The sequence below is a fragment of the Micromys minutus genome (genome assembly GCF_963924665.1).
Source record: "Micromys minutus genome assembly, chromosome: 32".
Lineage (NCBI taxonomy): Eukaryota > Metazoa > Chordata > Mammalia > Rodentia > Muridae > Micromys > Micromys minutus.
The window spans coordinates 4379835-4407538 of NC_137967.1; the positions used below are offsets into that span (position 1 = coordinate 4379835).

Sequence of the window (27704 nt, forward strand, 5' to 3'; positions counted from 1 at the left end):
CAGCGGCGCGCACATGGGACAGGAGTTGCTCGCAAAACTTGCAGAATGAAGAGAGGGAAGGAATGTGTGAGCCGCTGCCCTGAGGCGGGCAGCCAGTTTGGGCTGCGGTAGCCACTCGGGGTACAGCAGGAAGTCCCCATTGCTGGCCCTGGACTCTGGTCGTGTGGAGCCTCCACCCTCGCCCTGGGAGGGCAGCAGCCTCTCCCTCCCTGCCGCCGGCAGGAGGCGTGGGCAGCAGCTGGGAGAACCGGCTGTGCCCCTCCCCTGGGCCGGCCTGGTAGGCACCTGGCACTGGCGGGTGCAGCAGACGCTACGCACCTGCCCCGACGCCCGGCTAGCTCCTGCCCTGCCCGCCATGGACGGGCCACAGCCCCCGGCCCTATGGGGCTCGTTTGAGAACAGACTCTCCGAAATTAGGTGAGGTGGCCTGCTTGCCAGGACCTGGGGAGGGTGGGGACAGGCCCTGGCCTTGGAGGAACCCTCACTGGATTCGGTGCCGGAGGATACCTCTCTGATACTCTGGTTCTTCTGTCTTGGGAAGGGGGGCAGGGCCTTTGCTCACCAAAACTGGGTAAGTGGAACCGGGATCCTGGTCCAGAGAAGCTGCAAAAGGCTAAGGTTGCTGAATCAGCTGAAGCTCTTGCATGCCAACTCCACCTGGGAGACGTCGGGAGCATGGGATGCTCAAAGCCGGCAAAGTGGCTCTTGGCGGCCACGAGAGAGATTAAAGCTGGCCTCTCTCCTCATGCAACCAACGTGCATAGCTCCTCTGTTTCTGGAAATGAGACAGACACTCAGAGTACCCACTTATCAGATGGAGAAACTGAGGCTGGGCGGGAAAGTGTCCTGATCACAGAGCTCTGTCTCCTGGCATCTTTGGGGTCCTTCTATATCCCACTCCTTGGCTTTACTTCTCAGCTGAGCAAGCAGAAACCCAGAAAGGGTATGTAGCTCTCTCTACCTCAGCTGCTGACCTCATCAGCCCTGATATCCTACACTTTCACCCTGTCCTCCCATGACCCTCTGGTACCATGAGCTGTAAAGAGGGGGATAGCTAAGCCCTGTCCGCACCCCAGTTGCTTCATGCCAATACTGTACTGTTCCAAGTCCTTCCTTCCCCTGCCTCAGCCAAGAACTAGGGTGTGGAGAGGTGAAGAGGAACTCAGATTCCGGGGACAAGTAGTTGAATCCCAATTGCTGTGTGACCTAGTCAGGCTTCCCAGCATCTCTGAGCCTCTCTGCAACCCTTACCCGACCCGACACCCTTCTCTGAGCTTCTGCCTAGTTGTGCCACCGGGTCCCTGGAATGCCCTCTGCAAGTGACAGTCACTTGCTTTCTCTGCATCTCAGTACTGCCACCCCGGATGTAGGCTTAAGTTCTTCCTCCTGTGGTCCCAACAGCCCTGCTTGCCACTTGCCCTAGTGTCCCCACGACTAGTCGGTCCCCACACCGGCCTTCCCTATGGCAGACCTTCTCATGACCCATCGTCCCCCCTTGAGAGCCACTCCCCAGCCTCCTGACCTCAGAGGTCCCAGAGTTGCCTCACCCATCCTGATAACCATGCTGTGACTCCCTTGGATCCAGGCCCCTCCAGGCTCCGCCCCCCCCTCCATCGACATTCCATTCACCCCACGACTTTGGGTTCCCTGGTCACACCCCACTCTTCCCTGCCACGGTACCTTCACGCAGCCAGTTTTTGGACTCTGTAGAGACTTCAGAAAGGTTCATTTCTAAACCCCGGCACCAATGTCCCCTGGGAAAGCATCTTCTATGGCTCCCCACCACCCAGGGCAAAGCTGTTTTAAGGTTTAGAAGGGTTTTGTTCAGAAGGAGCTTCCTGAGCCTAAGTAAGTTACTAGAAATCGGCACAGGACGGGTCTGGTTGTAGGTGGAAGCAGATCCCCCCTCATTGGCTCAGCCTCAGCCCTCTTTTGGAGCATTTGAGGAATCTGAGCCCCTCGTGTCTCTTGTTCCCCTACAGCGAGACTTCCTCCCACGTCTTCCTCTCCCCATACCCACTGCCCACCTCTGGGCCTGTACTCTTTGCCCTTCCTCTCCCATAGCAACCTTTGCCCTCTTTTTTATTGGCCAAATGCTTCTTGGGGCTAAAGACATGTGAATTTCAGACCTCAGCTGTTTAGGGTTTCTGGACGGGACTGGGAATGGCGGTCCGTAGAGCCCAGATTTCTATGGTCCATCTTTAGATCTAGCCTGTCCCTGTCCCGGGCTCCACCACAGCCTGTCACGGACAGGGACGTGCATAGGAAACTCATCAGAACAACGGCCAGGAATGAATGAAAAGAGATTAGGAAACCTTTGATCTTGGGCTGAGTCAGGGCTGCAGGAGGGGCAAGGTGTGGTGGACAGAGGGCATCACAGAATCCCACAGGGCAAAGGACAGCACCCCATCCTACCACACCCCAGAGGCAACAAACGATTCCATTTCCAAGCCTTCCAAACAAGAACAGGTGAGCCATTATCTGTTCTAGATTATGGGTCATGTGATGCAAACTGTCCAGGATTTAATTTGGGCTAAAGGACTGTCAGCAAGATTTAGCCCTTGGAATGTTCTAGATAATGGGGTTGGTTATGCAGCAGTGTGCTTTATGGGAATGTATCTCTCACAGCCTCCCGTGGATCTGGAGGACTCTGAAGGGCGGAATAGCCTGGGGCCATGACTCGGTGCTGGGCAGTGAGGCCTGCACACAGCAGCCAGCCGTCCCCGAGGGGTGGGGAACATGGTCATCCTTGGCTACAGGGTGAGCTCAAGGCCAGACTAGGATACACAAGGACTTTATCTTTAAGAAACTAAAGCTAAGTGGCTGGTCTGGGTCCTGGGGTTGGTAGTAGTGGGTACCTTTAATCCCAGCACCCAAGAGGCAGAGGCAGGCAGATCTCTGTGAGTTCAAGGCCAGCCTGGTCTGCATAGGGAGATTCAGGTCAGACAGGGCTACACAGACTGCCAGTTTCAAAGAACCATAGAACTAAACAGAAGGGAGCGGGGGCTTTTGGGGGGGGGGAGTAAGGAAGATTGCCTAAGGTTGTCCAGATGTAATTAGCGTGAAGTCAAGATCTCAGGCAGAGAAAGCAATCTGTCTCCTGCCCTGGATTTGGGTATGAAGAAGGAGGAAAGGAGCCAGACCTGGAAGAAATGTAGGCCTCTCTGGCCAGGAGGCTCAATGAACGCTCCACTGGGGAGTTTCATACATGTTCATGGAGGTCTGAGAGGACCAGAGTAGCCACTGGCTTGTGTGCCTCAGTTCAGAGAAAGCCTCTGCACAATAACCTCTGTTGGCTACTTTGTTTTCTTCTGGTGCTGGAGATTGAACATTGGGCCTCACACAGCTGCACAAGTACCCTAGCTCTGAGCCGCACCCCCAGCCCCTCACTGGGGGATTCTAGGCGGGGGCTCCACCACTGAGCCACGCCCCCAGCCTCTCATTGGGGGATTCTAGACAGGGCTCCACCACTGAGCCACGCCCCCAGCCTCTCATTGGGGGATTCTAGGCAGGGGCTCTACCGCTGAGCCAATTTGTACCATGTCTGTTTATTTGTGCTCTTGTAAGGGCCTGTGAATGTCACACCCAATTGAAGGTCAGTGGATGACTTTCCAGGGTTGCTTCTCTCCTGTCCTGTGGGTCCCAGAGATGGAACTCAGGCCATCAGGAGACACAGCAAGGACCTTATCCCCATAGCCACGCCACTGTCATTTTACTTCCTAGTTTGGGACATAGTATGGTTCAGTTATTCAGGCCGGCCTTGTACACGAAATCCGGTCACCCCTACCTCTGGAATAGTTGGAACGTCAGGCCTTCTGAGTAGGTTTTTAATCTCCAGTTTTACATCTCAACACTGGGGAGATCTCACAGACCACATGGAGCTGGGTTCTTGGCTGAGGAGCTATTAGGAAGGTTTTAAGCAATAAACACGTCAGCGGTTCCTACCTAGGGGTCGGGTGGGCAAGTAGTAGCCCCTTGGTAAGAAGTGGAAGATGCTCATAGCCCAGACACCTCTGCTTCACGGTCTCTCGGGGGCCACTGACTGGACAGAGGCTGGGGAGTGTAAGGGCTCATGCTAGGAGGCAATGTGGGATCCTGCAGACATGAGTAGTCCAGTGCTGAGCCAATAAAGGGGATTCTGGTAGCAACAAGGTCTGAATCAGAAGCCCCAAGAAGGGACCAGGGCCTAGGCACTAAAGACTAGATGCTCTGAGCTCTGACCTCTTACTAGGTCCCAGGGATCCATGCCCCAGAGAAGCTGCAACTGCTGTTAAGTGTGTGACATCCAGGAGACTGCTGTCCCATATGCAAGGGTCTGTTCTGAAGAGGGATGGGGAGGGAGGAGGAGCCATTTGTTGTTTTTACAAAGACTGGTTTATATATTGTTTTTATGTGTTCCTCTGTGTGTGCGTGCGCATGAGTGTGCGCGTGCTCGTATGCATGTGTCTGTGTATGTGCGTGTGTGTGTGTGTGTGTGCGCACACATGCATGCATGTGTCTCTGTGTGTGCATGTGCACAAGCACCATGTGTGTGCAGGTGACTTAGGATGCCAGGAGAGGGCACCAGATCCCTTGTAGCTGAGTCATGAGAGGTAGCATCTGCCTGATGTGGGCTCTGGAATCCAAATTGTGTCCTTTTGCCAGAGCACCAAGTGCTTTTTATTGCTGAGTCATCTCTCTAGCGCCACTATTTTATTCTTTAAGATGGAGTTGCTTTTACAGAAACCGGAGCTCTCCATGTTCACTAAATTGGTTGGTCAGAGAGTCCCAGGAATCTGCTTTCTCTGCCCTACCACAGCTGTGAGATATGGACACACACCACAGCTCTGAGATACAGACACACACCACAGCTCTGATACAGGGACACACACCACAGCTCTGAGATACAGACACACACCACAGCTCACACACACCACAGCTCTGAGATACAGACATACACCACAGCTCACACACACCACAGCTCTGAGACACGGACACACACCACAGCTCTGAGACACGGACACACACCACAGAGCCCGAGTCTTACGTGGGTGCTAAGGATCCGAACTTAGATACTCATTCTTGGACAGCGGGCCTTTTAGCTGGTGGGCCATCCATCTCCTTATCTTAGCTCCAACTCTCTTTGCTGTGTTAGGTGGGATGAAACCCAGAGCTACTGAACCACACCCAGCCCCCCACTTAGGGATTTGAGGCAGGGGCATTGCCACTGAGCCAGGCCCAGAGTCCCTCACTGTGAAATTCTGCCCGGTGCCTCCATCTATACCTTGCTTATGTAGACAGAGCATGAGCCCAGGTCTCTTTGATACCATGACTGAACATAAGGTCTGAAAGCTGACAGCTGTCCTCTCAGCCTGTAGGACGTGGAGGCAGAAGGATTGCTGCAAGCGGAGGCTAGCCTGGGCTACAGAGACCCTGTCTTTAAAAAACAAAACAAAAAAAAAAAAAAAAAAAAAAAAACCTAATCTACAAATTCCCACACTGAGCCTGAGATCTGTGGTGTGCGCTTTCTCTGTCTAATGACCGCTGAGCCATCTGCTCTGCACGGGGAGAGATGCCATTTGCATTTTGATCTCATTGAGGTCATGGCTGACAAGTCGGTTAGCAGGACCTGGCCGTTCCCAGGCTGCGGCTAAAGCTTCCTGCTGTCAAAACTGACGCTAAGTCAGTGACCGATGGGAAAGAGTGGGAGCTTCTCTCCCCTGTCCCTGTTCCGATGTAGCCGGTAGCTGTGTCTGTAGACGGCATACTGCTTGCGTGTGATGTTCAGTGCAGCAAAGGCACACAGTAGGGGTTTGATACATGGGGGAGCATATCAGAAAGAAGTGGAAAGAGCCTCAGGCAAGAGGCCACTAGGAGACCTGGTGAGGTAGAGCGCGGAACATTAGGGAACAGACTGAGCCCAAGGAAAGCAGGCAGGTAGGAGGCCTCACAGGCCCTTCCAGGGGACCCGACCTGCCTGAGAGGACAGAGCTGGGAGAACATTGAACCAAAGGTCCGTCTCTGTCAGTTGTCACTTGTCACACTACATCTCCAGCCTCTGTCCCCATCTCTCAAACAGGACACCAGTATGAGGGTTGCGCCTCAAAAATCTAAAGGAGGTATTCCCTGGGGCCAATCAGCTGCTGGAATTTTAAAACACCATTTAAATGTTTGTTTTGCTTTGTTTTACGTTGAGGTGGGTCTTATAGCCCTGGCTGCCCTCAAATTCAAAGCAATCCTCCTGCCTCAGTCTCCTGAGAACTGGGATCGCAGACCTGTGTGACTAGGCTTGTGGCTATTTGGTTTTGTGTCATTAATTAGAGCACCCTCTGGAATCCATGCAGAGCTCTTCTACAGGTAAGGGTAACTTCTTTTACAAGTTTAGGACTTTCTTTTTTAAAAAAGACTTATTATTATTATTATTATTATTATTATTATTATTATTATCATATTTATATGAGTACACTATAGCTGTCTTCAGTCACACCAGAAGAGGGCATCAGATCCCATTACAGATGGTTGTGAGCCACCATGTGGTTGCTGGGAATTGAACTCAGGACCTCTGGAAGAGCAGTCAGTTCTCTAACCATTGAGCCATCTCTCCAGCCCTAGGAATTTCAAATACAAATCTACACTTTTCCCTAAATAAAAGCAACCGGATCTGTCGCTCTTAGGAAGATGTTCTAGAAAGTCCAGGGCGGGTCTCATTCACCCCGGAGGGACAATATGAGATTGGCAGGGGCCGTCAGGACTGTTGGGAAGGGAAGCTACATGTTGCCTGGAATGTCCCGTCTCCTTATCATGGCTGCCATAAGGGCTTCTGCTTGTTAAATTTACTTTGATGGGTACCATTCTTCAAAATGAAAATGGTGTGTGTGTGTATGTGTGTGTGTGTGTGGTGTGTTTAGCTTTATCTCATATGTATAGGTGTTTTGAATGTATGTATGCCTATGTACCACGTGTGCCTGGTTCCTATGGAGGGAGGGCATCAGACCCCATGGAACTGAAGTTATAGATTGTTGGGAGCCACCACGTGGGTCCTGGGAATTGGACCTGGGACCTCTGGAAGAGCAGCCAGTGCTCTTAACCCTGAGCCATCTCTCCAGCCCTGGGAGAAATCGTGAGTGGGGTACACTTTGCATGACTTGGTGGTAGAACCTCTGCCTGGGACCCCCCAGTGGGGGGCTGGGGTGTGGCTCAGAGGTAGAGCCCTGGCATGACATGTACCAGGCCCGGCTTCAATCCCGCCATTGCCTGCCGGAGGGGAGTGTAGACGGGTAAGAGTCTTTATGACACTGTCGGTTGCCAAGCTGTAAAGAAGCTGGTGAGAGAGACCGTGAGCTGTGAGTTTGCTCTCGGTGAAGCTGAGGAGTGAGACCCCGGCCAGGAGTCCCAGGGCCAGCATTAAGCAAGTGAGGTGAACACACATCACACATGTGCACTACACACACACACACACACACACACTAACACACTAACACACACACTACTCACAAACACATAGCATACATATGCAATCACTCAGACACAACATACACACACATACACACAACATACATGCATGCACACGTGCATACATGAACACACAACACATACATATACATCATATACATGTGCATCATATACATACACATACATATACATATGCATATATGAACACACAATACATGCACACACATGAACACACATAATACATGCACACACATGAACACATACATATGCACACACACAAAGCATATAACACACACATGTACACATACACACAAAACATATGCATGAACACACACATGTACTCCACACACATGTATGCATACACACACACAACATTACACACACAGCACATATAGGTTTCTGTCCTGAAACTCACGAGGTAATGACCTTGGCAGTTACTCACTCATGAACACATCTTTGCAGGCTCGTGTGTGATCTACAACCTAAATAGATTTGTCTATTTTGGGTAACACTGGGAATTGAACCCAGGACCTTGGAGTGTCTGGTCCGTGCTCTACCATCAGCCCCCACCTCTTGTCTTACTTTTGTTTCATGTTTTGAGGCAGGGTCTCTCTATGTAGACCAGGCTGGCCTAGAACTCTCAGGGATCTACCTCTGCCTGCCAGGTGCTGGGATTAAAGGTGTGTGCCACCAGGCTGGGTACACAACCATGGCTCCTCCTTTTCCTTTTTGTTTTGCAACAGTGTCTCTCTAAGTTTCCCAGGCTGGCATTGAAGCCAAGATCCTCCTGCCTCGACCTCTCATGAGGGTGCTGTGGTGACAAGCTTGTCCCACCAGACCAGCTCCATGCATGCTAACCTGAGGTACAAGCACCAAGACCTTTGACCCCTACACATTCCAGGCTGCAGATGACTGAATTCAGTTTGTTTCCAGCTTCTCCACGGTAGACCTTTCTGTGATGAATTTCAGAAATGTATAGGGTGCCATCTGAGGAGACTGCCGTGAGGGGAAACACACCCGGAATGCTGGCACACGCCTTTCATCCCAGCATTCGGGAGTCAGATCTCTCAGTTCGAGACCAGCCTGGTCTACAGGGCAAGCTCCAGGCCAGTCAAAGCTACACAGAAAAATCATGTCTCGAAAACAGAGGCACAAACAAACAAGATGGAGACACGATTCTGTAACGGGCTGGCTGCAAGCTTTTTGCTGAGGGCTCATTTCCTCTTCTTGGCTCTGGCTGTTCCCTGATGCAGTCAAGGTCTTGTGTCCTTCACTGGGTTCTTCCTCAAGGTTGTCTGTGTATCCCTGCATTTCAGGGGTGGGGCCATGGTTGGTTGTTCCTGTTACAAACACAACTGCCCCTCACCCGACTCTTCCTCCTCTCCATCTTGAAGGTAGCACACATTCCTGGCTCCTTTATTATTGGGGAAGGTTCACTGAAAGAAGGAAACATACAAAGAAAAGAGACACTAAGTGTCAAGTGGTGGACCAAGGGTAAACAAGGAGAACAGACGTTGCTGTCTGAGTCCGCCATGCATCACAGAAACGCTGGGGCTGAATCTCCCAGCCAGGGTTAGCCAGTGTCTGCTCGGTAGATTTGCTCCGGCTTTGGCAAAGAGTGAGTCATCCTGAGTGGAGTTGAGGACGCTGGCTCAGATGCACTCACTGGATGCAGAAGGCGGGGAGGTGAGCAGGGATGTGAGGAAGGTCGGCTGGCAGACAAAGGCTGGGCGGCTGAACTTTGCCATAAACATTGGCCATGATGTAACTGAAGCTGGCACAGGCTGGGGGACTCTGCTGAGCTAACCCCAACGTGAATCAGCAGGACAGCCTGGCAGCCGTGACGTGGGGGCTGGCTGAGCTAGGGCCACAGTCTTCCCAGACATCAGATTCCACACATGGGTCCTTCTGAGACCCCAGAGCTGCTTCCTCACCCTCCTGGGGGTTTTCTAGACCTCTGACCTCCTGTGACCAAAATGAAAATGTCTGTTGCAAAGCTCCCTATCTCTGCTCCCTCCTCCTCTCCCTCTTCCACTCACCCTCCTCCTCCTCTCCCTCTTCCACTCACCCTCCTCCTCCTCTCCCTCTTCCACTCACCCTCCTCCTCCTCTCCCACTTCCACTCACCCTCCTCCTCCTCTCCCTCTTCCACTCACCCTCCTCCTCCTCTCCCTCTTCCACTCACCCTCCTCCTCCTCTCCCTCTTCCACTCACCCTCCTCCTCCTCTCCCTCTTCCACTCACCCTCCTCCTCCTCTTTCCTCCTCCTCTTTTCTCCTCCCTCTTCTCCCTCTTCCTCTCCCTTCTCCCTCCTCCTTTCCCTTCACCCTCCTCTTCTCCCTCCTCCCTCTTCCTCTCACTCCTCCTCTCTGTCTCCTCCTTCTCTTTCTCATCTTCCTTCTTCTCTTCCACTTCCTTTAATATGAGGACTGGTCTGGATCTGTAGCTCAGGCTTGTCTGAAACTTGCAAAATCCTCCTGTCTCAGACCCACACCACTTTCTGATGTTTATAAATGACATCGTTTGGAGCTGTCTGAATCAATCCCAAGGACAGAAGGTGCCATTGGGATTTTCAGTGTTCTCTTGGCCAGGGCTCAGGAAATATCAGCGGGTGAATGGCAGATTGCTCCCCACCCCCCAGCTCCGGTGAAGGAGCCTGACCTCTTGTCTGCCATTGTTCACAAGTCCTCCGCAGCGAGGCGGTGGTGTGGTGAGGCTCCCGCTCAGATGTCCTGAACAGGAAGAGTCACTGGCCACCGAGCCTCATTGGAATCATGGACGTTTGGTGTTTATCTGCACGAGTCTCTTAATAGACAGAGCCGCAGGCACAGGATTTGGCTTAGTGGCCTAGCGTCCATGAGGCCCTGGGTTCCGTGTCCACCAGCACAGAGACCTGGTGTGAATGTTCACACGTGTTGTTCACACGTGTAACCCTGCACTAAGGAGCAGAAGGATTGCCAGGGATTTGAGTTGAACCAGGGGCTACTTTGTGAAGCCTTGTCTCAAGAACCAAAACAACAGCAGGATAGTAAACTCAGTGTCGGAGGAGCTGTGACACACTCCTAAAGCCCTTCAAAGGCCTCAGACTTACCTGTCCCCCACCCCCACCCCCATTGTGCCCTGAGAATGTGGGAGCATTTGCTTCCTGTTTCTATGAGTTCAGTCCCTGGTTAGAACATCCCATGGATGTTCTCAAGCGGGAGCTAGGTGTGTGCAGAGCCCTCTCACACTCTCTGAGTTCCAGAGCTGCTGTCTGAGGCTCATGGGTACCTCCCCCAACATCTTAACAGCACAGAGGCACCTTTTCATCTTCCGCTGTCCACTGCTGCTTCACTGGAAGTGTGTGTGTCTATGTGTGTGTGTGTGTGTGTGTGTGTGTGAGTGTGCATGAGTGTGTGCATGCATGAGTGTGTGTGAGTATGAGTGTGCCTGTGTGTGTGTGTTCAGACGCACAGATGCATGGGTGAATGTGAAAGCCAGAGGTTAATCTTGGCTGTCAGAGAAGTCTCCCACCATTTGCACACTCACCTGTGTGTGTGTGTGTGTGTGTGTGTGTCTATGCGTGCGGGGGCATGTGCTCACAGGTCAGAAGACAGCTTATAAGAAGAGTCAATATTCTCCCTGCACAGGAGGTTCTGGGGATGAGACTCGGGTCCTTAGGCCTGGCAGGCTGTGGCTTTGCCTGCTGAGCCATCCTGCCAGGTTCTTTCACTGAACTGAAATATTGCTGGTTAGAGTAGGTTAGTTAGCCAATGAACCCCAGGGATTCACCCTCCTAGTTCTGGGATTACAGGTACACACAGCAGCCCTCCCAGTTAGGGCTTTTATGGGAATGCTGGTGAGGAAATCCAAGGCCGAATGCTTCTGGGGCAAGCTATTTACTGAATGGTTTGTGCCTCGTGGTTAATCAGCCAGGAAGAGCCAGTGTTTACAGGCCTTGCTTGTGTTACGATACTCCGTTGAGGTGTGTTAACTATAAGATGGCTATATTGATCCTTACGTTGACCAGCTCATGGGGCTGACGTTGTGGCGGGGCAGGATACAGTATGACCAGGGCATCTCTGATCAGACTGGGTCTGATCTGTTGGGTTCACGTTTGTTTTGCCCTCCATGGCTGGGTGATATCTGCCCTGCCTTTCTGAACCTCCATTGTCTCCTTTGTAAGTCAGGGGGTCACCAGAAGCCTCACGGCGTTGCTGAGTGAACCCACTAGGTTGGGGAAGACTACGGGCAAAACCTCCCTTCAGCGGACGCTGACATTCGGGTAGAAGTTCTCTCCCTGATACAGGTAGTGCTGGGAGGATTTTGGAGACATTAACAAAAACGACAGACCTAAAATAATTGAGTCTGGAGAGATGGTTCAGTGGGTAAGGACATTGCTTGTTGGGGACCCAGGTTCAATTCTCGGCACACACACATAGTGGATCACACGGGGGATCCGATGCCCTCTCGCGGAGATCTGAAGCCCCAAGCACCCCAAAATCCAAACTTTTCTTTGAGCTGTCATGACACGCCTGACCTACTGGAACCCATCACAGTCAAAACCTGGGGACTTGATAACACTGGGTGGAATGTCTTTGAGGCTTTAGAAGGTGTGTGGGAAGCCTGTAAAATGGAGTTTAGACTCTTTTCCAAGGCACCCGATTACCAATATTTGCCAAAATACAGAAACCTCCAGATAAATCTTCTGTGAGCCCCATCCATGTTTTGGGTGAGAGGAAACAACATTCAGCCCTAGGTGTGAACAGAAACACATCAGAAGGGGACACGTGTGTGTGTGTGTGTGTGTGTGTTTGTGCGTGTATGTGTGTGTGTGTGTGTTTGTGCGTGTATGTGTGTGTGTGTGTGTTCGTGGGGGCAAGAGTCTGGAGGAATGGGAGATGTGTGTAAAGGCCTATAGCAGGATTGACTCGGTGCAGGAGGAGAAACAAGGCCAGTGTGCGGGGCCGCCAGAGACGGTGGCACAGGGGGACAGAGCAGATGGTACCCGTGGGTTGTTGCAGTATCATGGCTACTGCTGTCGGTTAGACAGGTGCTGTGGTTTGAACATGGGGAGAGCAGAAGCTGCCGGTCCTGGATGGGTTCTTGCCTGCAGGTGGGAAGAGCCGACTGGAGGGGACCTCGGTGGAGGCAGGATTATGGCGCGATGACCACAGCAGACTAGGTTATAGGCGATGGTGGGTTTCCTTCTGTCCATCTGTCTCCTGTCAAGGAAACCTGTCCACATCCAGCCCCATTTCCCTTCCCCACCATGAGAACGGAGCTGGCTGCCTTCAGAGGATCTGTGGCTGTTGGCACAGGGAAATCAGGAAAGCACAAGGCATAAAACCCAGAGGCTGTGTGACCCTAGGGGAGACAGGCCTTAGAGAAATGGACACAACAGAGGGGAGAGGCCAAGTAGAGGCCAGAGCCTTCATTGAGGCGGTGATGAGGAGGAGGGGGAGGCCCCACAGGAGGCTCAAGTGTTCCACATCCTGGCTGGTGAAGTTCCCTGTGATACCCGGGGTTGAAGGCATAGGAGAGGGAGGGGATACAAGGGCTCGGGGACATTCCTTGACTCTGTCGTTCATTCAGACATTCCTCTATTCATTCTCAAATGTGTTTGTGCGTCGATTCAGTCACCCCCTCGTTCTTTCGTTCACTCGTTCGTATAGCTGGCCGTTGCTCCCTCCCTTGTTCCCAGCCTCACGCCTGACTCCGAGTGCCAGCAACCATGATTCCCTGCCACTTGGCCTCTCAGGACCTGGGTTGCATTCAGAGATTTTTTTCTTTTAAATTGGTGGAACAGTGGGGCCAGGTGTCCGTATTCATCTACTGACCTATCCAGGATTGATAGCAGGGTGCCTCAGGGCACAAGATCCTTCCCTGGAAGGTGACTCAGTTCCCCACTCCTGTAATGAGAAAAAAATAGCTCTCTCAAGGAGCTGGTAAGATCAAAGACTAAATCATACCCGGGGCTAACCACCAAGTATCTCTTAAAAGCCCAGTACTTAAGATATACAAACTCTTATAATCCTCAGTAGGACTGGAGGCTCGGAACGATGATTATTGCTGTCTGCTTGTGACGGGTGAGGAAAGCTCAAGGAGACAAGACATGTTAGGCTTTGCCACGGTCAGGCATTTACCAGCTAATCTGCCCGGTAACTGCTGACCTCACTGCTCCTGCCTGTTCAGCCAAATCTTCCTGGTAACGGGTGATATCACAAATTCTACCCCGGGGTTCAACCTGGGGGTGGGGCTGGGGGAAACAATAACATCAAACGTCACGGCTTACCGGGCACACTGCCCTGCAGGCTGGCCTGAGCGGAGCCCTTGACGTGCTGGTCCACTGCTGTACAAAATGGTTGCCTCTTAGATATCTCAGGTGTGTGGGGCGTGAGCTTCAAAGCAGGCTGTATGCTGACCATTGATAGCCAGCCTCCCGCCTGTCTTCTCTGTGGTGATTTAACCACCGTTGGCACAAAGTTAGACAGAGCCCTGAGCGCTTTACAAAATGCTACAAGGTAGCAGGCATTGTAACCATGTTTATATCCAGACACCCTGCGCACAGAGAGCATCCCACGGTGAACATCCCTGAACACTTTATCCTCTGTGTGTCTGAGTTTTACCTCAGAACCAAATTCTCATCATCAACATCATCATTATTGCTGTTCTAGGGATGGAACCCAGGGCCTAGTGACACACCATAGAGCCATGCCCATCCCTCCCTGGGGGATTCGAGGCAGGGGCTCTACCACTGAGCCACACCCCCTGCCCCTCACTAGGGTATTTTATCCTGTAAACGTTTCTTCTTTCTTTTTAAGATATACCTTACTGTTTATGTGTGTGTATGTCTGTGTGTTTGTCTCTCTCTGTGTGTGTCTGTATGTGTGTGTTTGTCTGTGTGTCTGTATGTCTGTGTGTGTTTGTCTGTGTGTGTGTGTGTCTGTATGTGTGTGTTTGTCTGTGTGTGTGTGTGTGTGTGTGTGTTTGTCTGTGTGTGTGTGTCTGTATGTATGTGTTTGTCTGTGTCTGTGTATGTTTGTCTGTTTGTGTTTGTGTGTGTTTCTGTGTATGTCTGTGTGTTTGTCTGTGTGTCTGTGTGTGTTTGTCTATCTGTTTGTGTTTGTGTGTGTGTCTGTATGTCTGTGTGTTTGTCTGTCTGTGTGTATGTCTGTGTGTCTTTGTGTGCGTGCCTGTGTGTGTATATCTGTGTGTGTGTGTCTGTATGTCTGTGTGTCTGTCTGCATCTGTGTGTCTGTAAGAGTGCTCACAAAGACTAGGAGAGAGCATCGGATCTCCTGGAACTGTAATTAAAGGCATTTGAGCCTTATATAAGTATTGTAATCAGAATTTGGGTTCTCTAAAATAACTGTAAGTACTCCTAACTGCTGAGCCATCACTCCAGCCCCTCTTTTTGGGGGGCTGTGGTCAAGACAAGGTTTCTCTGTGCAGCCCTAGCTGTCCTGGAACAAACCCTGGGACTAAAGGCGTGCTCCACCACTTCCAGTGTCTTCATATTTTTTAAAAAATATTTTATTGGATACTTTCTGTATTTGCATTTCAAATGTTATCCCCTCCCCTCAGTGTCTTTACATTTTGAGACCGAGTCCCCCTGTACTTTTGGAGTTGACCTTTAGCTTTCTGTCCTCCTCCTGCCTCAGCCTTCTGAGTCTTGGAATGACCAGCGTGACCCACTGGTCTCACTCAAGATGGTTGCTTTTTTTTTTTTTTTTTTTGATTTATTTATTTATTTTATGTGAGTATACTGTCGCTGTCCTCAGAGGACATCGGATCCCATTACAGATGGTTGTGAGCCACCATGTGGTTGCTGGGATTTGAACTCAGGACCTCTGGAAGAGCAGTCAGTGCTCCTAACCACTGAGCCATCTCTCCAGTCCTAGCAAGGTGTTTCTAAGAGCAGTTGGTGACGACCACAGTTCTGTTCATCCTCCATGGGTCTCCTGTCCCCTCCATGAAGAGACAGGGACCTGCAAAGGCCACATGCAGAGGGCTTTAGTGGGACCCTGATGGTATTCAGTTACTACTCAGTGGTGGAGACTTGCTCCCTAAGATAAAGTGACATGCATCCAGAGACAGAAGCCAGGACACTAACTCCTGTCTGAGGATATTCGTCCCACCAGTCAAGGGAGTGAAGTAGTCGCAGCTGTCTGTCCTAAGGAGCTTTTTAGTGGGAGCTTCTTCTTCAAAACGAAGCAATATGCTGTGGTGTCTTTTCCCCTCAAAACATGAAAGCAAGGGCTGGAACTTGGTGGCAGTGTGGTGTCCTCATGTGTCAGTGCCAAGGCCCAATTTCCATCACTAAAAAAATCGTTTAGATAAAATATGTGTCCTAAATGAACCTGGTGACCCAAACCTGTCATCCTGGTTACTCAGGAGGCTGAGACACAAGAATCAAAAGTTCAAGACCAGCCAGAACAGCTTAGTGAGACCCTGTCTCCAATGAATAGAGAGGGTTGTGGGAGTGGCTCAGTAGTCCAGCCCCCTGCCTAGAATCCCCCAGTGAGGGGCTGGGGGCGTGGTCAGTGCTGGAACACTTCCTGCACCATTCTGAAAGGTCTGGGGTTCAGTCTTCTCTTTGGAAACTCAGTTCTGTGGCTGCGTAAATGCGTCATGACTTTGGGAGAAGCAGCTAGATCGTTTTAGCTTCTCAGTGAGTCACCGTGGGTTCTCACATGGGCTCTGCAGCGTGCCGCGTTGGCGGGGCACCTGCCACCTTTGGCTTGGGTTCCTCAGTCGGAAAAATGGCCCGATGACGTGGTGTCGCCCCCCAGGGTTGGGATGTGGAATAAACAGAAAGAACACTTAGCTCCACTTTGCAGACAGGAAGTCCCCTTCCTCCTACCAGCTGCGTGGCTTTGGGCAAGTCTCTCCCGCCCTCTGCGCTCCGCCTTCTACACCCATGATGTGGGGATAATGAGCATGACGTCATGAGATTGTTGTGGAGGAGTGGAAGTGGATCCGCTTCTCAGGTCGACACACGGGGCTCAGAGAAGGAGCGCTCCTCACTGGGGTGCAACCCTTGCCCACCTCTGTGCTCTTCCTTACAAGTGCCCTTCCCCTCTTACAGCCAGAAGCTGCAAGGTGAATACTTCAGGTACAAAGGCATCCCCTTCCCGGTCGGCATGTACTCACCCGAGAGCCTCAGTCTGGCGGAGAACACTAGCAATGTGCGGGACGACGACATCTTCATCGTCACCTACCCCAAATCAGGTACCTGTGCTAGCCTGGGCTCAGGGAGAAGGGAGGAGCCTGCTTTGCAGAACCTGGGAACTTGTTCTTTGCAATGCCCACCGAGTCCCTGCTCCAGGGAGACTCTGAAGGTCTGGCTAACGTACGGCTGCAACAGTGTCCCCAGACTGTCCCTGTCCCCTAAGCCCTCATAGCACTGAGTGCCACCAGCCACATGTGTCTTGGTGAGTAATTTGTTCGTTTTTGTTGAGACGGGTTTTTACGTAGCCGAGGCTGGCCTCGAACCTCTGTTCCTGCTGCCTCAGTGTCTCGGGTTCTAGGACGGCGGGTGTGTGCACAGAGAGCCTTGACGATGAAATCTCTGCTTACCCACTGGAAGGTTATTTGGCTCTCTGAGAGCTTTGTCTGCCTTGGCTGTTGCTTGTTCTCTGAGTTCTCAAACCACGCCTGCTGTGTAGCGTGTTTGGGGAGGATGTTGTTCCTCCTCTGTCCGTTGCCCACTCGGTCTTTCACAGCCAAGCGAGGGAGCATTCTGCTTTTTGTTTTGTGTGTGTGTGTGTGTGTGTGTGTGTGCTGTAATAGATCACCTGACCAAAAGCAACCCAAAGAAGAAAGGCCTCTCGGGGCTTACACTCCAGGCCACAGCCTATCATGAAGTGAAGTCAAGTCTGAACTCAATCAGGACCGAAAACAGAAATCAAACAGGATCCTGCTGTGACTGCCTGGCTCCCTATAGGTGCTCAGCTTACTGTTTATAAAACCCAGGGCCCCTGCCTAGAGTGGGCTAGCACCTTCTATAGCAATTAGCAGTCAAGAATATGCCCGCGGCAGCATGTCTTTAATCTAAGCACTAAGTAGGTAGAGGCGGGTGACTTTGAGGCCAACCTGGTCTACATAGCAAATTCCAGGCCAGCCAGGGCTACATAGTGAGACAAAAAGTAAATAAAAAAGAAACAGTTAAATAAACAAGTGATAAAAAAAAAAGTCCCAGACATGTCCTCAGACCAATGGAGTCAATCCCCTGTCTGAGACCCTGGGGATTTCTGGGCTGTGTTGGCAGCTGAGGCTAACTAGGAGAGCCGCCCGGCTCCAGCAGTGCACATCTGTAATCCCAGCATGTCAGAGGGGGAAGGAAGAGGATCAGGGGTTACAGGTCACCCTCAGTTGCGAGTGTGAACCTTACTGACATCATGCTAAGAGAAATGAGCCATTCACAAAAGGAATTGCATGGGGTCCTTAAAATAGCCATGCTTGGGGGGAAAGTCACTAGGGAGGTAACAGGGGCTGCCAGAGGTGAGAAATGAAGACATTGGTTTAAGGATTACAGTTTCTGTGGAAAAACAAAGACAAGCTTTGGGGGGGGGGGATCAACTATTGCAAAACAAAGTGGTTGTGTTTAAATGTTGCAAACTCAACGTGCATAGTTACAATGGTGAGATCACCAGTAAAGGGTTTCAGCTGGGAACTGGTCCCAAGAGCACAGAGAGGCAGCTGGCACAGGACTAACTGTCCCTCCCGCCCCCCAGGGAGAACCACACACACACCCTCAGCCATGAATTGGAAAGCAGGACTTCCTTGCTCTTTTCTTCAGTCAGCTTCACTGGGGAGGTTCTGAGACATGCCGGTATCCCCTAAAAGGCTCACAGATCGCCTGTGGTGACACAAGCCTTGGCTAAGAACAGTGTAGGAGAATTGCGTTCCTCTGGCGCCCCCTGCTGGTCGCTGAGGAATGAGAACGGTAGCTAGAGCTAGGGAGAGCCCGAAGCCCACTGAGGCTGAGCCCCTGACTCCAGCTCCTTTGTTGAAGGGAGGATTCAAGAGGTTCAGACACAAGTGGCACAGGCCTGCTGTCTTTGCTAGGCCAGAGTCTGAGGAAGGAGGACCCCTAAGGCCAGCCTGGACCACATAATGTGAATGTGTTGGTGGTGGTGGTGTTTTCTTGAGACAGGGTTTCTCTGTGTGTAGCCCTGGCTGTCCTGGAACTCTACAGACGAGGTCGGCCTTGAACTCATAGAGATCTGCCTGCTGAATGTTGGGATTAAAGGTGCGTGCCACCACTGCCCAGCTGCTTAATGTGATCTTAAATGTGTTTCATGACAAAAAAGTCAAAAGAAATAAGAGGTGACTCAGCAATACTAGAGCCCCACAGTGAGGGGCTGGAGCTCAGCAGTAGAGACCCCTGCCTAGAATATCCCAGTGAGGAGCTGGGGCCGTGGCTCAGGAGTAGAGCCCCTGCCTAGCATTTCTGAAACTCCCAACACAATCCCTCTTACTATAAACAGACAGACAAGAGACAAAACAAACAACCCCCCCCCACATAAATAACTGGTCTGGTATACTGCCTTTAATTCCAGCGCCCAGGAGGCGAAGGCAGGCAGATCTCTACACATCTGAGGCCAGCCTGGTTTGCATAGTGAGTTCCAGGCCAGCCAGAGCTAGCTACATAGCAAGACCCTGTCTCAAAAACAACAATAATAACAAAAATAACCAAATAAGGGCTATTAAATGTCCTACCAGGGAAATGCTCTTGCTGCCACTGACAACTTGAATTTGAGTCCCTGAACTCACAAAAGAGCCAGGCGTGGTGGATAGCTTGTGCCTATAACCCCAGGGCTGGGTGTAGAGGCAGAAACATGTTGGAGGTTTTATGGCCAGTTTAGCAGAAATGATAAAGTCCATGTTCACTAGGAGACGCTTTGTTTAAAAGGGAAGTAGAGAGTTATAGAAGAGCCAGTGTTTCCCTCTGGCCCCCACACATCCAGAAGTGGGCACATCTTACAGAAGCATGCAGGTAGGAGACACACAGGAACCCAAGGCCTTCAAAGTCTGTAGCCTGCCTTATGGGATTTCATGGGTTTTCTTCTTTCACCCTTCTCTACCCCTTTCCTTCCTCTTCTCTCTCTCTCTCTCTCTCTCTCACTCTCTGACTTATTTATTTCATGTATGTGAGCACACTATCGCTATTGCTGTCTTCAGACACACCAGCAGAGGGCATCAGATCTCATTACATTTGGTTGTGAGCCACCATGCGGTTGCTGGGAATTGAACTCAAGACCTCTGGAAAAGCAACCAGTGCTCTTAACTAAGCCATCTCTCCAGCCCTCTTCCTCTCTTTCAACCCGTAACACTAGACAGGAGAGAGAAAAAGGACAGAGAAGAAAGGAGAGAGACCCTGGATAAAGTCCGGGTCAGAATGAGGTTATTATTGTTACAGGACTTCCTGCTACTATGTGGAATTCCTTGGGGCAAGCTGCATCTTTGCCATCAGAGAATCTGATTTCTTTTTGTTTCTTATTTGCGCATGACTACTTAACAAAACAGAACTAACAACCACAACCCAATCCTGGCCCAAGAATGTATAACCCTCTAAAAAAAAGTCCCAAGAGTTCCAAATGTCACAGAGTCTCAGAAAAGTATCTGCAGCTCTCAAAAATCACACCCCTGCTAAAGCAGGAGGCAAAGCTTAGCCAGCGGCTGTGGGGCAGCTCCATGTCCTACACCTGGGATTAAAACAAAAACATATTCTGTGTGTGTGTGTGTGTGTGTGTGTTTTAAGAAACCAAAATTTCAAAGTTGTCATTACGAAAGGTGGAAGGGTGGTTTCTGTGGCTGCATTTGGGGCTCTGTGACTGAATGGGGGGTTACCACCTGCTCGTTGAGCTGAAGTTGAGCAGCGAGAATTGATGGGTAACACAGAGCTGATACAGCAGTTTCCACTCCGAGCATGCCCAGGGGCCCCAGGAGCAGCCAGCACTGGGGAGCAGAGTCATAGTTCTCCCAGAAGTGGAGTTAGCAGTGGTTATGTTTCTTTTTTAAGTATTTATTTATTCTTTTATGTTTGTGAGTTCACCGTAGCTGTCTCCAGACACACCAGAGGAGGGCATCATCAGATCCCATCACAGATGGTCGTGAGGCACCGTGCAGTTGCTGGGAATTGAACTCAGGACTCTCCAGCCCCATCATATTTCTTTTTATTTTATGTATATGGGTGTTTTTACTGGCATGTATATCTGTGCATTATGTGTGAACATTGCCCGCAGAGACCAGAAAAGGGACAGAATATAGCCCCCTGCCATAATGTGTGTGTGTGTGTGTGTGCGCGCGCGCGCCACAGCGTGCACAGGTCAGAGGACAACCTGTAGGAGTCGGTTCTTTCCTTGCACTATGTGAGTCCTGGGCCTGGAATTCAGGTCATTAGCACTGGTACCAAGTGTCTTTATCCTCTGTGTCATCTTGATGACCCTAAACCTTCTTTCTTTTTAAAGAGTTTATTTAAAGGATGCTGGGGAGACGGCTCAGCAGATAAGAGCACTGGCTGCTCTTCCAGAGGTTCTATGTTCAATTCCCAGCAACCTCATGGTGGCTCACAACCATCTGTAATGGGATCTGATGCCCTCTTCTGGTGTGTCTGAAGACAGCTGCAGTGTGCTCACATACATAAAATAAATAAACCTAAAAAGAAAGGAAGGAAGGAAGGTAGGAAGGAAGGAAGGAAGGAAGGAAGAAACCCCCAGTGACACACGTCTTCCAACAAGAAGACTTCTCCCTATCCTTTCAGATAGTGCCACTCCCTGGTGGCTAAACCTTCAAATCTAAGAACCTATTGGGGAACCTTTTTTCTTCAACTGCCACACCCCTGGTTTTTTGCTTTCTGAGACAGGGTTTCAAACTGTCATCCAGGCAGACCTGAAACTCTAAGAGGTCCTCCTGCCTTAGCCTCCAGGGTGCTGGACCGACATTCACGTACCACCATAACTGTCACGGTCCCTGCTTTCCCAGCTGGTCTCAGGGCCGGTGTGGGGATTATGATTCTAGTACCACAGTTTACCATGCCCTTTGATTCCCAGATAACCTTCCTGTTCTCCTGGCAGGTACCAACTGGATGATTGAGATCCTCTGCTTAATCCTGAAAGATGGGGACCCCTCGTGGATCCGTTCGGAGCCCATCTGGCAACGTGCGCCCTGGTGCGAGACCATCATAAGCGCCTTCAGCCTTCCAGACCGGCCCAGCCCACGCCTCATGAGCTCCCACCTCCCTATTGAACTGTTCACTAAGGCCTTCTTCAGCTCCAAGGCCAAGGTGAGGTTGGATGGGCTGTAGGTGGATTTGTAAGATTGACATGTGGCCCCTGGTAGCTCACCTTTCAAAAGGGAGCCGACTCTAGGCTAGGTGTGGTCATGTGTGCCTGTCATTCTGGTATTTGAAAAGCTGAGGCAGGAGAGTAGTCATGATTTCCAGGTTATCCTAGGCTACAGAACAATACCCTGTCAAACAGCAAACAAACAAAGCTCTGGGCACTGGTATCGCACACCTCTGATCCCAGCGCTCGGGAGGCAGAGGCAGATGAGTTCGAGGCCAGCCTGGTTTACAGAGCGAGTTCCAGGACAGTCAGGACTGCATAGAGAAACCCTGTGTCAAAAAAAAATTAAAAATAAAAGCAAAACAAAAAAATTGACAGAGGGACTTGGGCTGTTTGTCTGTCTGTTTGGTTGATTGGTTGGTTTGGGGATCTTTTGTTTGGTGCTTTTTGTTTTCCTTTTTTTTTTTTCAAGACAGGTTTTTTTTCTCTGTTTATCCCTGGCTGTCCTGGAACTTGCTTTGTAGACCAGGCTGGCCTCACACTCACAGAGATCCCCCTGCCTCTGCCTTCTGAGTGCTGGGATCAGAGGTGTGCGCTACCATTGCTGCCAGGTTGGTGCACACTTGCAATCTGAGTACTCAGGAGCTAGAAGCAAGAAGATCATGCTTGGTCAAGTAGCAAGTTCAAGGCCAGCCTAGGGATGATACAGTAATGTTTAAAAAAACAAACACGAAAGAGTCAGAAGAGGGGGACAGGGCAGGCTCCTACCATATCTGAGACCTTTTCCACCCTCCTCTGTCTGTATACAGGTGATCTACTTGTGCCGGAACCCCCGGGACGTCGTGGTCTCCCTCTATTATTACTCTAAGATTGCTGGACAATTGAAGGACCCCGGGACTCCTGACCAGTTCCTCCAGAATTTCCTCAAAGGAGAAGGTGAGGACCAAGAAAGGAGGAGTCAGAAAAAAAACAGATGGGGAGAGATGGAGGGAAGCAAAGGTGGAGGCAGAGACCAGGAGGCAGAGACCAGGAGGCAGAGACCAGGAGGCAGAAGAGGGTCTGTCTCTGCTCTGGGGTGGGCGGGGTGGGGTGGACTGCACAGACGGGAGCGGGCTAGGGTGGGTCTCTAGCCCTGGCCAAAAGGCTCCAGGCGGACAGGACAGAGTAGCCTGGTCCTGGGAGCCATGTGGCCCTCACACACCCTCCATTGCCTGCAGTGCAGTTTGGCTCCTGGTTTGACCACATCAAGGGCTGGATCCGGATGCAGAGCAGAGAGAACTTCCTGTTTATCACCTATGAGGAGCTGCAGCAGGTTCGTCTGGTGTCTACCCTTGGACCTCCTTTCTCACCACAAGCTCCTGGATCCCTGCCAACTTCCTACTGGTCCATGTGGGGGGGGGGTGGAATAACTTAAGGGGATCTGGGGATGGCAAAGGGAATGACAGGCAGATGGAGCAAATCCACTCAGGATCAGATGGGATGGCCACAGAGACAGCAACAGGAAAAGCAAGACGCCAGGAGAGTCTGCAGCCAGAGCAGCCAGTGCAAAGGCCCTGGGAAGCCACTGCCTCCTCCTTCTCCTCATCACCTTCCTCCTCCTCCTCCTCTTTGTTTCTTCCCCTAATTTCCTCCTCCTCTTCTTCCTCCTCCTTCTGCTGCTGCTCCTCATCATCTTCTTCCTCATTATCATCTTTCTCCTTCTGCTCTCCGCCTGATTCTCCTCCTCCCCTCCTCCTCCTCCTTCCTCTCTTCCATCACTCCAAGTCTCATGTGTAGCCCAAGTATCTGAAGATGATCTTGAACTTCCAATTCTCCCGTTTCCAACTCCTGAGATTACAGGTTATGAGTCCGGTTTACGCAGTGTTTTGGAATCAAACCCAGGCCTCCCTGCATACCAAGCAAGCACTGTCTGGTGGGCTATCCTCTAAGCTCATCTCCTGACTCAGCCTCCCCAAGTATCCAAGTGCTGGTATTACAGGCATATTCCGTGGCTTTCACCCTTTGTAGTTTGGGGGGCTGAACCCCCACTAGGCCAAGTGCTCTACAGATGAGCCTTAACTCCAGGTCTTCACTGGGAGATGTTAGGCAAGAGCTCTCCATCCTTGTTATGATAGGGTCTCTCTCTGTCTCCCAGCGGGCCTTGAACCGTCAACCCTTCTTCAGTCTCTAGTGACGGAGGTGACAGGCTTGTGTCACCACGTCTGGCTTCTGGAGATGCATTTGGTAGCTTTGGAATTATGAAGCAGTCACCCCCTCAGATGCTCTGTGCCCAGGGAGTCTCCTCAGCACCAGGGAAGAGGGTGGCCCTGGGCAGAGCAATGAGGAGCCTGCCTGATCCTGTACACGGTGCCCACCCCAAGCCCAACCCAGCCCTGTCTCAGTGGGAATGACTAGCTAGGGTCTGAGTAAGGGCGCATCAGATTAGTTACAAGGAGAGCCAATGCCCGCCACCAGCTGCTGAGCCCCAGTGAGGGCCTGCTTCCGGAGGACGGGAGGGAAGGGACCGGAGGCAGGCAGAGGCGGGTGGCATGTTCATGGCCAGCCAGAGCTACATCGTAAGACCCTGAAGCAAAAACATAAAAGACAAGACAAAAAGCAACAACAAAAGCCAAACAATGAAAGAAAAGCCGAGGAGAGGGTTGCAGAGAGCTGGACTAAGTTCCCGGCGCCTGTGGCTCACAACTGCCAATTCCCGGGGATTTGGTGACCTTTTCTGGCCTCTGTAGGCCACGTGGCACACATACATAGCAGCAGGTAAAACACTCAGAGGCATCTTTTTTTTTTCTTTAAAGTTTAAAAGAGTCGACATGTTGACTCAAAGGGTAAAGTCTGTGGCAAGCCTGACAACCTGAGTTCAATCCCCAAGTTTGGAAGGAGGAAACTGACCCCTGCCGGTTGGTTATCCTCTGACCTCCACATGCACATATAAACAGAGCATCACACACACACACACACACACACACACACACACATCCGAATGTAATAAATTTTTTCAAAAGTATATAAATATATATATATATTAAAATATATTAAAATGGCAACAGTTCACCCATTTTGAGCTATGAAATTTGTAATTTTTTAAGTTTACCCTGTTAAGTAATCAGCAGTGTTCAGAGGGGAAACTGGAATGTTAGCCCTCTAGAGCAGATTGGTTGTTTGCCTAAAACATACAGCAATTCTCTGTAGCCCCCACATTTGATCCTGATACGTTTCTTCTGATGGCAAGTTCTAGAAAAGGCTTCAGCCCCATGTCTCCCTCCCCACATTTCCTCAGGTTTTATTCTCCAAACCAAAAACTGGGCCATGGAGCCTAGCACAGCTTCTGGGCCACTCCTGGGGTGTGTGGCACCGCCCACATGTGTGTTTCTGGGACAGACCTGCGGCTCAGAGAATGAAGGGTTATGAAACCAGGAACGACCTGGAAAGGGAGGCTGTGGGACCACGCCGTGACCAGCTGTACAGGGCGTTGGATACCACGGATGACTGTGAGGGCGAGGGGACCTGTGGGAGTCAGGGGTCTGAGTCTGATCATCCAGGCTATGGGGCTAGTACCTTGCTATCTCTGGACCTTGGTTTGCCGACTAGGGTGTGTCGCTTCTTACGTTACAAATGTGAATGAAGGCGTAGGTCCAGTCAAGTGTCAGGAGGAGCAGCAATTGAGTTTGTCAGTGACAAAGGGCAAATCAGGAATTCTTGTGCCAAGGCCTGGAGGGAGGGAAGTGTGGGAACAATGGTATGGGAGGAAGGGGTTCACACCAAACCATTCTTGAAAGCCAGGTCTGGGGACGCTCTGTCCCATGTCCTGGGAAATCACTGGAACACTAGAGCCAGGGAAGAGTCGGCAGAACCAAGGGGAAAGAAGGCCAGAGGCAGGCAGGGGAAGGGGCTGCTCAGGTGAGCGTCTGGCAAGGGACAGGGTGGTTGGTGGACCAGGATGGGGATGCTGGAGACAGGACACAACAGGCAGGAAGGAAGGACAAGGACGATGACAGACAGGCTGAGGCAGACAAGGAAGGCTGGGCTCCAGAGCATTTGGGGAGGAGCAGCTCCATCCACAGCATCTGCTTCAGTTGCTGAGCTGATTTCTGCCATCGGTGCTCCCCCACCTCCTGCGGAACCCTCTGGAACCCCGGAGAACAGGGAGGCCCAACACCCGGAGGTGGGGAAACAGAGGCAAAGACTCAGGAGCCACTCCGGGCCCGCACTCCACTGACGACTGACTTCCTCTTCCTACCCCAGGACCTGCGAGGCTCCGTGCAACGCATCTGTGAGTTCCTGGGCCGGCCACTGGGCGAAGAGGCCCTGAGCTCTGTGGTGGCCCATTCAGCTTTTGCGGCCATGAGGGCCAATGCCATGTCCAACTACACGCTGCTGCCGGCCAGCCTGATAGACCACCGCCAGGGGGCGTTCCTGCGCAAAGGTACCACTGTGCTTCTAGCCAACGTCATGGCTTCTCTGGGCCTCGGTGGAGAGTACAGGGCCACCCAGACTTGTCTTCACTCTCAGCAGGACATCTGGGCCTCTCCCTGGAACAAAGTATCCTGAGCCGGGTCAAAGCGGGGCTCTAACAACATGAGGTTAAAGTCCCCAGGAACCTTTTTATTACATGGTGCCCCACCCTCCCTCTTTAAGATTTTGAACTCAGGACCTCTGGAAGAGCAGTCAAGTGTTCTTAACCACTGAGCCATCGCTCCAGCCCTTGGCTCTCAAACCATATAGACACAGGCTCTGTGTCTAAACAGAGCGGGGCTCCAACAACACAGGATCCCCGGGTGATTCATTCTGCTGTGTGATTTCGAGGTCCAAATTCCAACACTTGGGAGCCCTTCGGGGAGCCTCCTGACCTCACAAGAGGTGACACGGTGTGTGTCGCTAAAACCTAACACGCTATTCAAAAGAGCCTTTCCCACACAGGGGAAAGGTGGACCCCCCAGTAGTCACGGCGATAGGAGGGACCAGTGCTCAGGGTCCCATGCTTGTGGGGTACCTTGCGGAGAGGGTCAAGAGGGAGGGGAATGGTGAGAAAATATCTGGGAGGTCAGAGGTCAAAGGGCAGGGCTGGCATGGGGTCACCTAGCTGTAAGGGAAAGAGGCAGTAAGCATGGGGGGAGGGGCCTGGTCAGCTGACACAGGAAGTGTCCTCGGCCATGATGAGGGAGACTGAGGGGACATCTGAGGGGGGAGTGGGAAGTACTCCAGCAGCTCCTTACTGGCCTCTGCCTCCGCCCCCTCCAGGGATCAGTGGCGACTGGAAGAACCACTTCACTGTGGCGCAGAGTGAGGCTTTTGACCGCGTCTACCGAGAGCGAATGCAGGGGCTGCCGAGCTTCCCCTGGGACGTGTCCGCCGAGGACGGCGGCCTCGATGGCCAGCCCGAGCCCAGCCCCAGCTTAGCCTCCAGTGACCCCAACCCAGGATCCTCACAATAAACTTGTGACTCCAACCACCTCTGTGCTGCACTCTGGGGACAAGCAGGGGGTGCGGCAGACAGAAGGCACCTGTGCTGCAGAAGCAGTGCGACTCACAAGTCACCCCCTGCCTGGGAGGTAGAGGCGTGCAAATTCACGTCTAGCCTAGGCTCCTCGGTGACCATGTCCCAGCAATAAGACAAGACACAGGGGCGGGGAACCCAGCACTGGGCTCGAACTCAATGTGGGGTGCCAGGTCCACTGTCCCCCAGCCTGTGAGGGGAACCCTGGGTCTGAAGGAGAGCTTGGGAGGGGGCTGGGGGCTGGACTCTGGAGCAGGAGCTGGCGGGAAAGGGGACGGTTGGGTTTGGGAAGGCTGTGGAGATACCCATCTGTGATGTTGGCGTTTAATCTGAGCAGAAACACAAGGAAGCACTGAGGCCCTCCCTTAGCCCCCACAGAAAACCCCAGACATAGTCCAGTGTCTCAGTGTTCCCAGTATTTTCCAGACTTTTTTTTTTAGCTTTGCCCATCCCCCCCTTAACCGCCATCCCCATAATTCTCCCTCCTCGACTCACTTTATCTGTGTCTTCT

At 51.7% G+C, this 27704-nt stretch overlaps 1 protein-coding gene across 1 annotated transcript; it reads left to right on the top strand.

Annotated features, from left to right (window-relative positions):
* Window positions 1–355: 355 nt before the first annotated feature.
* SULT2B1 (sulfotransferase family 2B member 1) lies at window positions 356–27131 on the top strand (the record flags this gene model as incomplete). The annotated part of the gene is made up of 7 exons (XM_080909006.1): window positions 356–417; window positions 16500–16642; window positions 21493–21701; window positions 22512–22638; window positions 22920–23014; window positions 25942–26122; window positions 26938–27131. The coding sequence occupies 7 exons, from the start codon at window positions 356–358 to the stop codon at window positions 27129–27131; spliced, it is 1011 nt and encodes a 336-aa protein (XP_080765132.1).
* Between the last annotated feature and the right edge of the window lie 573 nt (window positions 27132–27704).